The sequence below is a fragment of the Ylistrum balloti genome, unplaced genomic scaffold (assembly GCF_031769215.1).
Source record: "Ylistrum balloti isolate Yb309-2 unplaced genomic scaffold, AGI_CSIRO_Ybal_v1 Utg370240, whole genome shotgun sequence".
Lineage (NCBI taxonomy): Eukaryota > Metazoa > Mollusca > Bivalvia > Pectinida > Pectinidae > Ylistrum > Ylistrum balloti.
Window position 1 is genome coordinate 91,491 of NW_026782195.1, and position 17,291 is coordinate 108,781.

Here is a 17,291-nt window from a genome sequence, read left to right on the forward strand (position 1 = left end):
ACATCTCACCTAGTGCATGGCTAGCTGCACTTCTCATCTAGTGTATGGCTAGCTGTACATCTCATCTAGTGCATGGCTAGCTACACTTCAAATCACCTAGCACATAGCTAGCTACATCATATTGACTGTATGGTTAGCTAGATCACATTGACTGTATGGTTAGCTACATCTCATTGACTGTATGGTTAGCTACATCACACTTTATGGTTAGCTACATCATATCTAGACCATAGCTGTAGCTACATTAATTAAACTCAGTCTATACATCGCACACATTTTTGATAAGATAGAGAATTACAGATGAGACATAAATATTGATAGGTAAGGCTTCTTGTTAATCAGAAACACACTCCCTAATAAATGTGACACAATTTTGATTATGTACAGCTTACAGCATCTAGTGATATCAGGCTATCCAAGAAACAAAATAATGATTTGTTTTGCAATAATCCAAAAGGTTTTCATAAACAAAATGACCTTATTTTTCTGAGAAAAAAAATGAATTTTTTGTCCATCACATTTGGTTCATTAGAATTACATGTATGGATATCATAAGACTGTCTTGTCTATTCAATCCTTCTTGCCTATTTTCAAATCCTTTATTGATAAAGAAAAAAAAGTGTACTTCATAGAATACTTCATGTGTGTCATCCCAAATTACACAGTGTATGTATGTCATACATTCTATAAATGACAATAGATACTAGGCATGAAAAATTGATAAAACTTACTAAAAAATGTAAACTTAAAGCCCATATGTTTTAATAGAATAAGTTTAGAAAATATCATGCAAAGCACAGTTGATTTCAAAAGTTATACACTACAGTTGATGTAATGGGTTGGTCTACATGGAATGTACACAAAAAAAAGTCATGACAACTTTGAGTATCAATTGAATATACCATAATGGAAAGCATACAAAATATGTCACTGGTATGGTATGTGTACAATGCATATATGGTATATCTACAATATATTGTTACCTGTACAGAATCTAAAGTAAAGCAGCTGTACAGAAATGGAACTTCACATGTAAGGTACCTGTACAGAAACAGAACTTCACATGTAAGGTAGCTGTACAGAAACAGAACTTCACATGTAAGGTAGCTGTACAGAAACAGAACTTCACATGTAAGGTAGCTGTACAGAAACGGAACTTCACATGTAAGGTACCTGTACAGAAACAGAACTTCACATGTAAGGTAGCTGTACAGAAACAGAACTTCACATGTAAGGTAGCTGTACAGAAACAGAACTTCACATGTAAGGTAGCTGTACAGAAACAGAACTTCACATGTAAGGTAGCTGTACAGAAACAGAACTTCACATGTAAGGTAGCTGTACAGAAACAGAACTTCACATGTAAGGTAGCTGTACAGAAACAGAACTTCACATGTAAGGTAGCTGTACAGAAACAGAACTTCACATGTAAGGTAGCTGTACAGAAACAGAACTTCACATGTAAGGTAGCTGTACAGAAACAGAACTTCACATGTAAGGTAGCTGTACAGAAACAGAACTTCACATGTAAGGTAGCTGTACAGAAACAGAACTTCACATGTAAGGTAGCTGTACAGAAACAGAACTTCACATGTAAGGTAGCTGTACAGAAACAGAACTGAACTTCACATGTAAGGTACCTGTACAGAAACAGAACTTCACATGTAAGGTAGCTGTACAGAAACAGAACTTCACATGTAAGGTACCTGTACAGAAATGGAACATGACATGTAAAATAGATGTGCAATATCAGATGTTTAATGTTTTCAGTTAGCAGCATATTATATACTTGATGAATGCATGTTGAACAATACAATATTCTTCACAGCATGGGTCATACCTGAACTTGTATGTTACATACATATAATTTACATACATGTACCATTATTCTTCGCAGTCTGGGCCATACCTTAACTTGTATGTTACATACATATAATTTCCATACATGTACCATTATTCTTCACAGTCTGGGCCATACCTTAACTTGTATGTTACATACATATAATTTACAGTCTGGGCCATACCCTAACTTGTATGTTACATACATATAATTTACATACATGTACCATTATTCTCCCTCTATATGCTGTGTACCTTACACATTTCTTGTACTTTTATATCACTAGTGAATGCATACAAATAATTCTACGCAGTACAATTTACTTTGAGCACATTAAAAGTACATAAAATCACCATTGTTTCTAATTGTAACTCAAACCACAATATAGCAATTTTATGTCCATCACAACCAAAACTTCTCCCTGCCATCTAAACACTCTCATAATCTTACCTAGAGTACAATCACTTACACACTCACGTCACTTTTCCTCAAGTAAATTCACCTAAACATCTCATCATCCTTTCTATAGTAAATTCAACCTTATACTCACATCTTCTAGAGCAAAATTAGCAAACACTCACATAATCTTCCCTAGAACAAAATCATTTCAACACTCACATCACCTTTCTTGATGAAAAATCACCTAAACCTTCAAATCACCTTTCCTGAGTTCAAATCACCTAAATATTCTCATTACCCTTTTTCTGGTAAATTCACCTAAACACTCATGTGTTGCAATGACAAAACTGTCTCAACACACTCAACACCTTTTTCCTCAGGTAAAATCACCTCAACACACTCATCACCTTTCCTAGGACAAAACCGTCTCATCTTTCTCATCACTTTACCAAGGGCAAAATCACCTGAACTTTCTCATCATCTTGCTAAGGGCATAATCACCTGAACTTTCTCATCACCTTGCTAAGGGCATGATCACCTCAACATATTCATCACCTTTCCAAGGACAAAACTGTCTCATCTTTCCCATCACTTTACCAAGGGCAAAATCACCTGAACTTTCTCATCACCTTGCTAAGGGCATAATCACCTCAACACATTCATCACCTTTCCTACGACAAAACTGTCTCATCTTTCCCATCACTTTACCAAGGGCAAAATCACCTGAACTTTCTCATCACCTTGCTAAGGGCATAATCACCTCAACACATTCATCACCTTTCCAAGGACAAAACTGTCTCATCTTTCCCATCACTTTACCAAGGGCAAAATCACCTGTACTTTCTAATCACCTTACCAAGGGCAAATCACCTGAACTTTCTCATCACCTTACCAAGGGCAAATCACCTGAACTTTCTCATCACCTTACCAAGGGCAAAATCGTCTCAACACACTCATAACCTTTCTAAGGGCACATTCGAGGTGACTTAAACACTGAAGCATTGGAAGTCTTGACAAATAATCATTGTTTGAGGTTATAATAATACATACAGACTTCCTGTTGGGTTCTATAATACCCTTCAAGCATGATAAATTTTGTTTTAAGTTCTATACAAACTCTATTATGATTTCTGGTGAAACAGCTTAACACAAATGTCATCAGTATTGCCTCTCTAGTAGAAATGTCAACAGAATAGTGACATGTTAAATAGCCACTACAACACAAAGGAATTATACATCATCAAATATTCCCTTAGGAGGTCGTGAGAATGACCTCTGTGTGCCAAACCGACTAGAAGGTCCTGTGGGCTGGGATTGGTATGATTGATGCATGGGATCGCTGCCCCGCCAGTCATCAAGTACATCAGATGTCTCCCCTGTATAGTCTATTGGTTCAGCCTGTCGCAGAAGTTCTGTGCGATCATTTTCATCAGGGCTCCTTGGGACAGTCTGCTTAGCTAAAAAACAAAACAGAATATACTGATTTACAATTGTACTGAACATGTATGACAAATCATTATATTTGTAAATCAATGTAGATATTGCCTTTGTCCCACGACCTTCTCACTGACATTTACCTGTACTTTTCGTTTTCACTTTCACTGATAATTTATGTCACTTTGATCACCCGTAATACTGTTGCAAGTTCTTACAATTAAGTCCTTCATTCAATTATTTTTGACAAACAAAATGACACGTTAACTTACAAAAGATTAAAAATCATCCGAAATATTTTTCTATTTTTCAATACCAGATCTTAAAATCTTAAACTGATGATCTTCAGTGTACGCTGCCTATCTTAATTGGTGTTGTATACTTTGTGTATGAATACATATATACAGCAATATATGATATATCTATGATGCATGAAAGCATTTACAAAAAAATATATATCTAATGAAATTTCATATAGCTCATTCAGCCAGTGATAATTTTATATATCTGAATACTGTGGCTCGTATACATGTCAATGTCATTCATCGTAACATACACAACAATCCACTCACTGAGCAAGCAAGATAAGACATCTCCAGTAGATAAATTTCTTCAAACAGCAAGTAATTTTTTGGCCTAGTTTTGTAACTGTTTGTCCAAGTGAAAGTGTTTTATTTTCCAAAAATGATAACAAAATGAGTAGAGTATGTAGTTCCTTGAGATCTGTTCTTATATTTCCCTAGTTTATACAAACACAGGCTGTTTTAAACAGGTTAAAAGAAAACCCAGACCTTGTCAACTCGCTCAATGTATTCCAATTCCCGACCATTTAATAATGTTTCTTCACTATGGCAAAAATTTTAAATGAAATGTAGCATTGTATTATGTGAAATTAATACGACTTGAAAACAAATATTTTGATGGGAAGACAAAATTAACATTTGGCGACTGTTACCCTGTGTAAAATACATAATAAAAAACCTGATGGTGAAGTCCTTCCTTTCTTGTACAATTGTCTAGGGAAGGAGAGTTATATCATTTGTATTTTAATACTTCTTAAATTAGCCAGTTTTCATAAAATATCAGAAATATTAAGTGATGTACAGACATTCCTGAATAGACATTCACAAATAGCTGAACATTCTGGGATTGATTTGTTGGCTCCTGGAAATCAATTTTAACTGAATTTTTGAATGAGCACATTACGCAAGTAGAAGTATTTTTTACCATTTTCAGTCCAAAAAAGTACCTGTGCACACCAAGTATGTGTGCACATTACACAGGTTTTTATGGTATACAGTACTTAAAACTGATTGAAAATATATACTGATTATGTATGTAAATTTTATATTCATGTACAAAAGCCTACAGATTATATTGGCGTATACGCTGCATAATAACAATGAAGATAAAGCATTACTTTAATGTTTTTATGTGAAAACTAGCTTAATCTAATTATCTATGAGCAAAATAACAAGCATTGTCTACGGATCAAGTGTAGGTAATGGAAAGCATGTATACTGGAGTATACACAAGTAATATTGTTAGTTTGTGTAAAATTGTTTACGGGGAGAAGCAGAGGCATTCTGGGTAATTGGTTATGATAGAGAGGTCGTCATACTAAACAAAAGAAATAGGTCTGGTATTAAAAGCATTTGTAGGTAATGTTGATAATACATGTATCACATGTTGAATATCTTATAATAATTGAAAATGTCCATGTCATATAAAAAAAATTGATTATTTGTTACAAAACTTTAGCTGTTAACTGATAAATTTGCGAGTTTAATGTTCTATTTAACTCGGACATAATCGTGTGATGTTACATAGGAATATCCTGATATTTACCTGGAATTGATGTCCGAGAATAATGACCACATCTTACATGATGTATATCAGATCTTTTATGTAGTCCATGATATGGATATCAATCAATTTTATTGGTCATCTTACAATGGAATAACTTTCATGAACTATCAGATCCACATTTGAATAAAAAAATTGGCCTTTAATTTTCAGATCTCCAAATTGACAAAACTTCTTTCATAATACTTCCATCTCATTTAATTCCTTAAAACAACATACTGGATGCAATCTCAAAAACCAAGACAGTTACAACATGAATGAAGATTATGAATAAGCTGATTTGAAAAGTGACTCAGCATATATCAACAGAGGATATTAAAACTTTTAAACATTTGCTGTTGAATATATATGTGAGATACAGGTATTACTTTGGCACCAGAAAACAATCATTATAACACAGTACATCAAGTATGTAAGCATCAAATAACTTTGGAGTGAATCCCTGTCTTTGGTATTGGGAATTCTGGTCTCTACAGGTTCTGTTTCACTTAAACAGGTTTCTCACTAAAGGTATGAGTGTGTGTGGACACTGAAGCAAAGTTATTGTGTTTGTAAAGCATGGGAGTTAGGTTTCTGTCCACAAACCTTCCACCTCCAAATCTAGACGCAACATTTCCACATCTAGATCTAAAAATTAAAATGGAACTCATTTATAACTCATTCTTCATGACAATAGAAAAAACAAAGGTAAAACTGCTTTGAGAATTTTATCAGGAATTTAGGATTGACACCCATGTCTGGGAAAGGATACAATATGAATGATATTGTATCAGCGATAATACCTTACCAATGTGCTCAGGAATGACAAAGTGCGAGAAAGAGAGTTGAGAAAATTGTCGACTAATTTGACTTGAGGATTAAGAGGTAAACCAAGGATGATCTGATACATTACAACAGATTTAGTACATAAAGGTCACAGTTAGCTTTGTCAATCAGAAAGGTATCAGATGTTAAATTCAAGGACCTGAACTGAGTTAAAGGGACTACATGGTTAGATATTCAATTCATAACTGATAAAAAGCATCATAACATTTAAATATCTGTTAAAAGTTGTCTACCTTCTGTTAATTATAATATTTCAAAGTTTGCATAACCATTTTATTAACATCATCAAAAAATTGAAATAAAATAGGAGTGACCCCACACTAATTCATATCATTATCGTTCCGATAGTGTAAACAATGTCTTTGCGCATGTAATTTTAGTTTCAGATCAATTCAAATTCATTTATCTCGCTCTGTCACATGTATAGTGTGAAACAAGAGGTCATTTTACAAAGTAAGAATTGAAACATGGCAGGCAAATTAAGCTTCGGCTAAGTACATAGTTATACATAGTAAGAAATCATTTCAAAACAGCGGGTTAAAACGAGGCTCCGAAAGGTCATGTGATGAACTGGGCTATCTCCAATCAAAACAGCGATAGGTGGTGGACACAATAGCGAGTGTCGATTAGCGTTAGTTTGAAGCTGATCACCTTTATCAATGTCTCTCAGAGAGTGTTATAAATTTGTGAAGAGTCTACCTTTAAGTATCAAGTGCTCGCCCAAAATCAAATGCATGGGGGAAAATAACGAAATTTAACCATCTAGTCCCTTTGAGGTCCACTGGATATATTGATCTCTGAATCACTAATACGATATCACAACAACAGAGGTTTACATGACCAGTCCATGTAATACACTAAACAATTCAAATATCAAGCAAAGCACACACAAAAATGCGAACAGCTTCAGATACATTTTATTCTAATTTTGTCCTGATCTTGACCTTCAATGAAATGTCGCGACAACCATTTGTATGAAGACACCAAACACTGTGCATCTTCACTAATAGGAGAACAACAATGTATTAGGTAACCATGGCACTATGATTACCTAATTAGCATGCGGTGAGAAAAACTACCTAAAACTGCTGATCAACTTAGTATGTGTGAGATCGATAAATATTACATCAAATCCCTCTCCTTACCTTCATCCTTCTCTGTAGGATCAGTTACTGAAATTTTACGGTTTTATGATCATGCAAACATTTTTATATAACTATTAGGTCAAGAGTGATGACAAATGGATTATCAGTAAAACTAGTTCACAACATACACCTACATAGATAATATTTGACAATGTCCTGTTTAATATCACACATATATATACTTCAAGAGTGTTACAGAATATTTACTTTTCTTGTTAGTGAAATATGTATGACATTTAACGAGAGGCAATTGAACTTTCTTCCTATTACATCTTAAAGGGAAAACAAATAAAAACAAAATACAGTGTTCAAAACAGTTTGGAAATGATCAGTTTATTCTTTGATGTCAGAGAGTTTGATGTTAACATAAGAGTACCATTTGGAGTAGACAGTTTTAGGTGATATTCTGCCATTTAAACTGTTATCTGGTAAGAATCATTTAACAAAATTACTTTTATCTTCTAAATATCAGTCAAAACCTAAAATGAACGCGCGAAAGATTTGATGAAACAAAATCATTCAACCTTCATTTCATTTGCATCTGAGCCAGAAAATCTGCTGATTTCAATTTGATAAATTCCATACAATCTTATAGCAAAATTATAGTAGAAGTAGTTGTTTTATACATAAAACACTGCTTTCATCTGTTGTGTACATATATCTACACTACAGCCAAATCTATCATAATAACTGGTAAGTTCAGCAGTACTAAGGGAGTCTGTTATACTAGAAAATTAAAAGTTAATCAAAACAAACAAAAAAACTAGAATCTAACGAAACATATTGACATGCACAAAACCAAATCAAACTATCTAAAATACAATCTGACAACACCTATTCCATTCTAATAGTCATTACAATTCTATCTATACGTACCTCGTCGTGAGTATCCATCCTGTTCCACACCATTACCCCGCTGCATGACCCGATCATTGGTCCCGTCACCAAACTTTTCTGTCCACTGGCGTCGTCGTGCTTCACCCTCAGCCTTCCTCTCGATGCGCCGTCGCTCTGTACAGAAGAATTGGACACTTAGAACATATGTAATTATTCTTTATATCTTAACAAAAGCCTTCAATGATTCCAGAAAATTCCTTTACAATCAAAGCTAGTCTAGGTATTCAAATTGCATATGGGGGGAGGGAATAAAATGGCATCAAAACAAAGTCCCCATATTTTACACACAATATGTATTTACTGAGTAGGCTATCAGGATAATATGGGTTTTTCTGTATTTATCTATGACTTGTAAGTATTACACACTGAAAACATATAACAGCATAGAGAATTATCATAAAATGTCATTGCATAGATTTGACCTCCTGCAATTAATATAAATCTTAAAACGAGTATAACTTATTGTACCTCTGCGGATAATCTCTCGTCCCTCATCGACAAACTCCTGGGTCATGTCGTCATCCCCAATAAACTGGGAGAATCCCAGAAACTGTAGAATACGTGACCCCAGGCTGAAGTATGTACAGATACACAGTAATACAATGGCAATGGGAAAGTAAATGTTGAATCCATCAGACACGAATGATATCACATCCATATGTCCCATGATCTGAAAAAAATATATCTGACAGTTATATATAGTCACTGCAAACCAAAACATTTATCAAAGTCAGACAGAGGACAGAAAGGTTCAATATAACACGAACATAACATAGATTGTTGTTGGGATGAAGACTATAAGCAAGAACGATAACTCTGGACAGTCTAAGGTACCAAAACTAAAGAAAGGACCATAACTCTGTAAATCGTGAATGTACATGAGGACAAAATTCCTTCTTTACAAAAACAGAAAGTATCCAAAGTTTGGTGTACCTAGTTGAAATAACAACAAAATATGGCTGGTCAACAATTCTGTTTGGCAAACCATGCTGTGCATCCCAAATATGAAATACTTCGAAAATATGGTATTAATTCATGGATGTTTTAGCTTGATGATCTAATCAACCCAAGAGGACATGAAGCAAGCTTGTACCTCAGTGTAAGATGTCTCCTCCAGGTTTCCCCTGTAGGTGATATGACTGTCCAGGTGAATGAGTCCCAGGAAGTTGAGACACAAAGGAGGTGTAAGACGGCACAGCATCCTGTTGACAAAATTCTAACTATAAGTCAGCAGTGAAAAATGTCCAACAAACACATTGCATTTCAAATCAGAAACTTAAATCTTTTTAATTTTTTCTTTATCCAGAAAAATGAGTCATGTTAGTTTTTTTTCAATGTGTTTGAAGATCCCCGCCAAAATATAATTGTGCTCCACTATGACTTTAAACCATCAGTTTCCTAAGTAGAGAGTAGTCTTGAAAATGTTTGTGTGGTATCCTTTTTTTTTTATTTATTTATAGAAACATCAGCTATTTGTCACATTCATATTTTGATAATTTTTCACAAGACTTTTAAACACAATCAATAGTTCCATGAGCAGGTAGATATAACTGAAGGCTTGACTAGTAAACTTACATGCCAGTAAACACAAGGCTATACTCATCAGTCTGATGATGGGGAGCTATGTAGTAAAAGTTTAGGATGCGAATCTGGAACACACTGTAGTACGCACAGAAACACAAGTAGGCTATAGTAATGATGGATGCTAACTGAAATAGATATGAAATAAAATACAATATATGTATTAAAAATATGTTTCAACCTGCAACATCTTATATTTCTACATTTATTTTTTCAATTTCATCCTACTATCAAAAAAAACATGATAATATTGCACAAATAACATAAATTATACATTATTTCATTTCTTTTGAATGGTGTACTACAAAGGCTTCCTGACCAGTGAAGAGATTCTATCATGCTAGATGAAAAAAATTATCTTGACATAGAAATCTTAAATGTAAAATTGGATTAACATTATCCAAAGAATTCAAATCTCGTCTCTGTAAACACATTATCTTAATTGTATTAATAATATCCATTCCAAGCAATTCAAATCTCACCTCTATATACACATAATCATAATTTTGTTTGGCAAGATCAATGAAAACAGCAAATAAGGACAAGACAGGCTCTTTGATGAAGAAGAGACACTCTGACCAGACAACCATGAATGACAAGACAGTAAGGAGCACGGCAAGGATCCTCCGGAACCATGGTCGTAGCAGACACTTCCAGTACCACTCTGGATCAAAACAGGTAAAAAATATATATCATCAACTTCATGTTTGTATATGGAAAATGTACAGACAACCTTATCAATCAATTTGGTATTAAGTACCACTGTTTGCTTGCTTGTCCATACCATTATTTACCTATATTTAATATCAGTCCTCTAAATTAGTCTCGCTAATGAAAGTTGTAGTTGCAAGTGTAATATTACACTTGCATACCAAATTTGATTGAAAAAGATACTATCTTCACTTGAACATGCTTAGTTGCCTCCCAATGTTGGCCATTTTTTTCAAATTAAGAAACAGAAGTTGCAACTATGTAGTTCGAGTGAAATCTGACAATCATTAATTTTCGACCAATCAGAAGGGTTCATTTACTTTCCATGGTATAAGTAATTGATCACAGAGGAGTACACAGTAGAACTTAATCATGTAAAAGTTTGTTTTCTACTTACCAACAGTAGGTGTGTAGAGACTGGTCAACAGACCACCAGTTTTGTGACCATGAGAACTGTGGAAAATGTGGTCCGTCTTTCCTTCATTATTACAGATGTCCTCAAGTTCATAAGCCTTTGACATAAGGTTGTTCCACTGGGCCTGTGTTCTGTGGTTGGTCTGTGTTGCCTGGATCACACGCTTGTGGAGCCGGACCAGGGATTTCTCACTTGGCACATCCTGTGGCTTGTTAAAGTCCTCATAGTCATCATTGTTTGACCTGACATTCTGTCTCAGGGACTCTGGACACTGGAAATAAAACAATATCACTGTTAGACTGTACATTGTTAGAATGTAAAATACCATTGCCAGACTGTCTCAGAGACTCTGGACACTGGCAAACAATACACAGACCGGAATGAAACTTCGTTACATATTTACATTTGTTTTGTCATACGTAAAATACCTATTGAAATTGCGCCTTTCCACATTACAACTGTGTCAGTAAAATCAATACGTTCATGTCTTTGAAAACTGTCGCATAAAGCCTGAATAGCTCACTGCATTGGAACTAGACAAGCAACAAGAAATATAATTCCTATCAGTTTGTCGTATCTAATACAGCATGGACTGCTTTCAAACATTTTTATCCTATTTCTGGTTTTCCATGATGTTGAACCCCTAGGAAATTAGAACACATTCATCTGTACATTCTACATCTACGTCCACAGTAACCCGACATTCCGAAATATTAACAAATAGTTGTTGTTGTAAATTTATGAGAAAAATATGCAATCGTCTATTAATTTCAGCTGATACCAAAACAATGAATTAGTATTTCTGTTATGTTACATATTTGGTGCATCCTAAAACACATACATTTAATGAAATACAATGTACCAGCTTTGACAACATGCATCGGGAGAAAATTTCACTGAAGCTATAATATTATAATGTAGGTGTGGCATTGTATTGCAAAATTGTGACTCCATATGATTTGGAAGATATCACAAAATGAAATCTTAAAATATACAGTAGATATAGGATATATATTGATGAATTATGGATTAAATATAGAATTATGCAGCACTACCCAATCCCAAGCCTTATAGTATACCTCGCGTAAGCTACGACTTACAATAAGGGTGTTCCCTGAATCATGCACATTAACTAAATATCTGCATCAGGTGTACATAGTTTCATATATCTACCTGGTTACTTATATTCATAGTAAAAATCATACAATAAATTTTGTGTTTTTTATTACAAATTCATTATTGTAATATTAATGAAAGATTTGAATGAACCACTGACATTATAAACATTTTTGTAAACAAATCCAATTCCGGTCTTGACTTGATCTAATCAGACAAAGATCTACACGGATCTTGATCTAATAAGTCAAAGATTTACACTGACTATTCCCTAACAAGAACAAGATCTTCACTGATCATGATCTAATAAAACCAAGATCCAAAAAGACTAAGATCTATTGCTGGCAACTTAACGCCCACTAAAACCATGAGCACCACAGACACCAAACCACCACTATAGTATAGTTGTTACCGGTAGGTTTCCCTGTGAACAGAATGTAAGATGGTTAGTAGATCCTAACACTGACTCATTTATTTTCCTCCGAGATCATACTCTACCGAATAGAAGTTTCTCATGCTACTACAGTTTCTGTAAGAAGATATATATGTGATATTATACAATACACAGGGATATTTTCTTCACAATTTAACTTCCAACCATTTTGCATTTTTACAATATGAGGTAAAACTTGGACTAAATTTTTAGGTTAAACTTAAAATATGTGCTTTTAACCAATGTTTAAAAATGAACAGTTTTGATGTGAAGGCACAAAACACTGAATAGATGTTTGCCTGTTTACAATACATATAATACTATATATATTAATTACCAAAATGTATTTTATATGTGTATTTTACAGACAGTAAATTAACTGAGACATGTAATTACCGGTAAACATATTTGTTACTACACATTACCTAGTCACAATATTTTCATGTTTTTATATAGTAATTCTCTGCAATATATCTATACATGTGTATCAATGTATATAGTTCCAAAAGATGCTGAAATCACTACGTGATGTTATTTGGTTTATATGATATTTCAATATATTTAAGTTTTCTTTTTATTCACAAATCATTAGATTTATTGAATTTTCAAAAACTGACTAGTTATAATTAAATTAAATCACTTTATTACTTTCTTGGTCTGATTAATACATGTGCTGTTCATAGTATCCCTAGCTTAAGTTTTGTTGTTAACAGAAGATGAGGAACAAAAGCTGGAAAATTAGAGAAGAGTTGATATTCCTTACTCAATGCTTTAGCATTGTTCAATTATTGACTTAATATCAAAACTGTGTAATGAATTTTAAACTTTGCTCATTTTCATATTGTTACCCTTTACAGCCTTTGGATGGGAACACCTTTAGAATTTGAATGCAAATTATCTATCACCACAACTGTACAGCTGGTAATTTTCAAAAGTCAAATTGTTTTGTATTTCTCTTTTAAAAATGATCAAATTATATTTCAACGAATTAAAGTTTTGCTTTCTGGACGTAAAAGGAACTTTCAAACACAATTTTCTCATTATTTCACGGATTAAACTTTTTGCAGTCACTTTAATGTACCGGAAAATAGTGAAAATGTCATCGCCACGAAAGTAACCATCTATATGGTATTTAACCGTGTTGTAATCTCTACAACATTAACTTCAGAAGGCTGGTGACACTCCCTTAATAGTCTCCAGGCCATTCAACATCATGTGCTGATACAGCTTGGAAGTAATCGGCTCCATTTAATTCTCTATATTTGTTGATTCAATTGCTCATGTGAATGTTAATGTACTGTCATTATGTTAAAAGTATAAGTATCTAACAGGAAAAGTGATTTGAAACATGAGAATAAAAATATCCAATCAGAGAGCCCAAGACTGCAAGAATTATGCTTGAAGCATAATGTTTGAGAATTTGATATACTCACCTTTAAGAGAATGGTGTCCATATGTTTCCTCAGTGGATGGTTGTACCGAATTTTTTCAGACACCTGCTTGATTTCCTTGAAAAACACCAAACATGTTGATAATCTAGTGGAGAGCCCTTCAGTGTTTTTCAAATTTGCTGATGTTTTTATGCATTTTTGTTAGAAGTAAGGGTCAATCTGTCAAGAATTTGTGACAACAGTTTGCAATTGCAAATGATGTTAATGAAATATATATATTTATAAATGTCACAAATCATTTTCAAATGTCATGTTACATCACAATTGAATAAGAATATCTAATTCAGTTCTTAAATATCATCATCAGAAATACACATTTAAATTTTGAATTCTTAACACAAGGATATCAATGCATCTTTTCAATAATTCTGTTTTTCTTTTCTATCCTCAGACTTTCTATCAACCTTTAAACTGCAACTAGAAACTTTAACAGTGTTGATGAAAATGGCCTTCACTACAAATATCACCAAGTGTTTGTTTACCAGTACAGTTATTGTTACATTTGTGTAAAACAAAAGCTGCAAAAAAAAAAAAATAATCCCCTTACAGTGTTGTTTAATTTTATCTTCCCTTGCATTTTGAACAGTCGTTTATAATGTACACTTTTAGATAAAATGCATCTGTGAACCTGATGACGTTGTGTTGAATTTTGACCATCATGTCACCAACATTTTCATCTTTTGAAGTTACTTGGTGTAACTCAACGACATTAATGAGTATCAAATGTACAGTGACATTAAAAGTAGTTAAAAACAGTGGACAACAGTGTATTTTTCAGAAAAGCGTTATGAAAATTTTATCATGTTTCATGTCCATGTTTGTTCCTTGCTTACATATTTTGAAATCAAATCCTGTGCGGTAAATGAACTTACATCTAAAACATCCTCAAGGTTTTCTTCGGCCTCAGTTTTCTCGGTACTTAGTTTGGCTATCTTGAACTGTGTCCGCTGTAAAGTGTAAACTGTTTTACCACTGTTCCAGATAGTTCTTGGAACCTCCACCAGTCCATAACCCAACAACAGTACAAGGAGGAAGAGTCCCCAGGTGTTGCTGGCTGTAACACCAATCACCTTCAGCTTTTCTCTGGACAACAGTGAAACGGTTACAGGCATAACAACAGAAAATCATTGTAAAACATTCTCTGTATCACAGGTATACCAGCAAATGACTTCAGCACTACAAACATTTTTATCATTTCGACATCATTATTTTTAGATACAAAATAAATATTGCTGAATGCTTACGCGTCAATGTGAAGGTCTGGTCTCACTGCAACATAAATGAGGCACACACCAAAGATGAGAAGATAGGTGGCATAGTATATGATGTTCTCTATGATGGCCGTTTTGATTTTTCCTGCAACACTGAAGTCCCCAGCTGTTGAGTAGGACTGCATCATTGGCAAGAGTAACCTGAAAAATAAGTCATTGCCATATAATTCAATGTTCCCAATGGGTTGCAAATTTGGAAAAATATACCAGTAGTTTTTGAATTTACAGAAATCCTGATTATGTTCAATAAAACTGGGCACAAGTGCCTGTTTTGGAGGGTTGAAACCCTCATTTAGGGATTTCTAGAAATAATAATATTTGGAGAAAAATGACTTGATTAGCAAGAAAACAAGTCAATTTCTTACTGATTATAGTAAGAACCTGTTATAATAAAATCTTACCAAGTCAGAAACTGTGATGTCCAGTAAACAACATGCCACAGAGCTGGGAGGACATTATCAGGGACATGACTAACAGGCTGCTGACATGGGTTAACGATAGATAGATGAAGGGCTTCAGCACCTGTCAGTGCGACCTGAGTTGTAGAGTTTTCACCTGCTGTCGGACTAATAGGTATCTCTGTCACATTGCCTGTGCCACTACTGTTTGGAGATCTTGCTGTTGTTGTGGACAACTGGGGTAACCGGTTATCTCTCAGGCATTGACGATAGAAAGTCTGAAAGTTACGACATTACTCAACATGTAATATACAATAGCAGTAGTATGTATGTCAGAAAAATTAAGCTTTATATGATTACAAATGGCTTAAGCAGAAAACAATACACTGTATATATACTGTATCAATATACACTGTAGCAATGTATCTAGGCAATTCATGTAGTTAAGCATCATAAAGATTCTGAAAAGAAAGTGTTAATGCTTAATCTATGTGTTCCTCAAGTTTTTTTTTTTTATATTGCATATATATATATATATATATAAAAATATATATTTTTTAAAAAGGTAAAATCAAAAATCATTTAAACCAATATCTAAATCACTTTATCTGTCATTACAATCAACTGTACAATCAAGAGCTGATATAGATATTATAACAGACTTAATTTAAAAACACACACTCCCCCCTCCCCCACACCATCAAAAAAAAATTGAGATGCTTCCACAACAATGAAAATATCTCAGGAATAAAGGTGAGAAGCAAAAATAAAAAGTCAATATTTATCAGTGATAATGTGTTAAAAGTTTATAGAGTAATAAAGAATACACCATCAGAAGTGCTAAAAAAATTACAACCGAAGTTAGCTGAGTCAAAATTTTCTTGATAATAGCCAGTAAGGATACACAAATGTTACTTTCATGTAGGCAACAAACTCCATTCAGAATATTTTTAATTACATGTAAATTGTATGAAAATCTCACCTGAAGTTTTATTTCAAAGCTTAAATGTGACAAACTTTTTCTGGTTAAAATCTATGAAAAATCTCACAAACAAAGTAAATATTACATATGAATTATCAAAAAATAGATATACTCACTGAAGAAACATCCAAAGGAAGGACGAAGATTATCATAAACGAAAAATACCAAGCAACAAAAGTAGCTAATGTTACCAGGACATGTTGCTTTCTCAAATCTCCATAGCGATGAAGGAGAAATGCAGCTAAACAACATGTACAGATAATCTCAACAACTAGTGGTCCAGCACTCATGTTGTAACTTCAGGAATCTGGGTCACATGTGCTCTTCAGATTGATCTTTCATCGAAATTACCTGGAAGAAAAGAAAATAATGTAATCTATGAAATGGTAATTATGTCATGCTTTCTCATGCTAGCCCATCATATACAATATCACCATTAAACATTTTATATTGGACTGCATTGACCTTCTGTCTATTGGAAAAAAAATTTATCGTAACGTTACAAGTCTAAAGAAAGACCCTTTTTG

At 33.7% G+C, this 17,291-nt stretch overlaps 1 protein-coding gene across 1 annotated transcript; it reads right to left on the reverse strand.

Moving 5' to 3' along the window:
* Nucleotides 1-3,469: 3,469 nt before the first annotated feature.
* LOC132552206 (G-protein coupled receptor-associated protein LMBRD2-like) lies at nt 3,470-17,054 on the reverse strand. The gene is made up of 14 exons (XM_060216354.1): nt 16,881-17,054; nt 15,786-16,060; nt 15,358-15,525; nt 14,986-15,196; nt 14,096-14,170; nt 11,096-11,384; nt 10,470-10,651; nt 9,982-10,115; nt 9,500-9,608; nt 8,875-9,076; nt 8,386-8,520; nt 7,510-7,536; nt 6,125-6,166; nt 3,470-3,696 (listed from the first exon to the last, which is right to left on the reverse strand). The coding sequence occupies exons 1-14, from the start codon at nt 17,052-17,054 to the stop codon at nt 3,470-3,472; spliced, it is 2,250 nt and encodes a 749-aa protein (XP_060072337.1).
* Between the last annotated feature and the right edge of the window lie 237 nt (nt 17,055-17,291).

Coding starts and splice junctions, on each gene's coding strand:
- LOC132552206 (XM_060216354.1), bottom strand. CDS start 17,054: ATGAGTGCTGGACCACTAGTTGTTGAGATTATCTGTACATGTTGTTTA. Junction 16,061..16,880: donor TTCCTTTGGATGTTTCTTCA/GTGAGTATATCT, acceptor CGTAACTTTCAG/ACTTTCTATCGTCAATGCCT. Junction 10,652..11,095: donor TCTCTACACACCTACTGTTG/GTAAGTAGAAAA, acceptor GTTTTGATCCAG/AGTGGTACTGGAAGTGTCTG.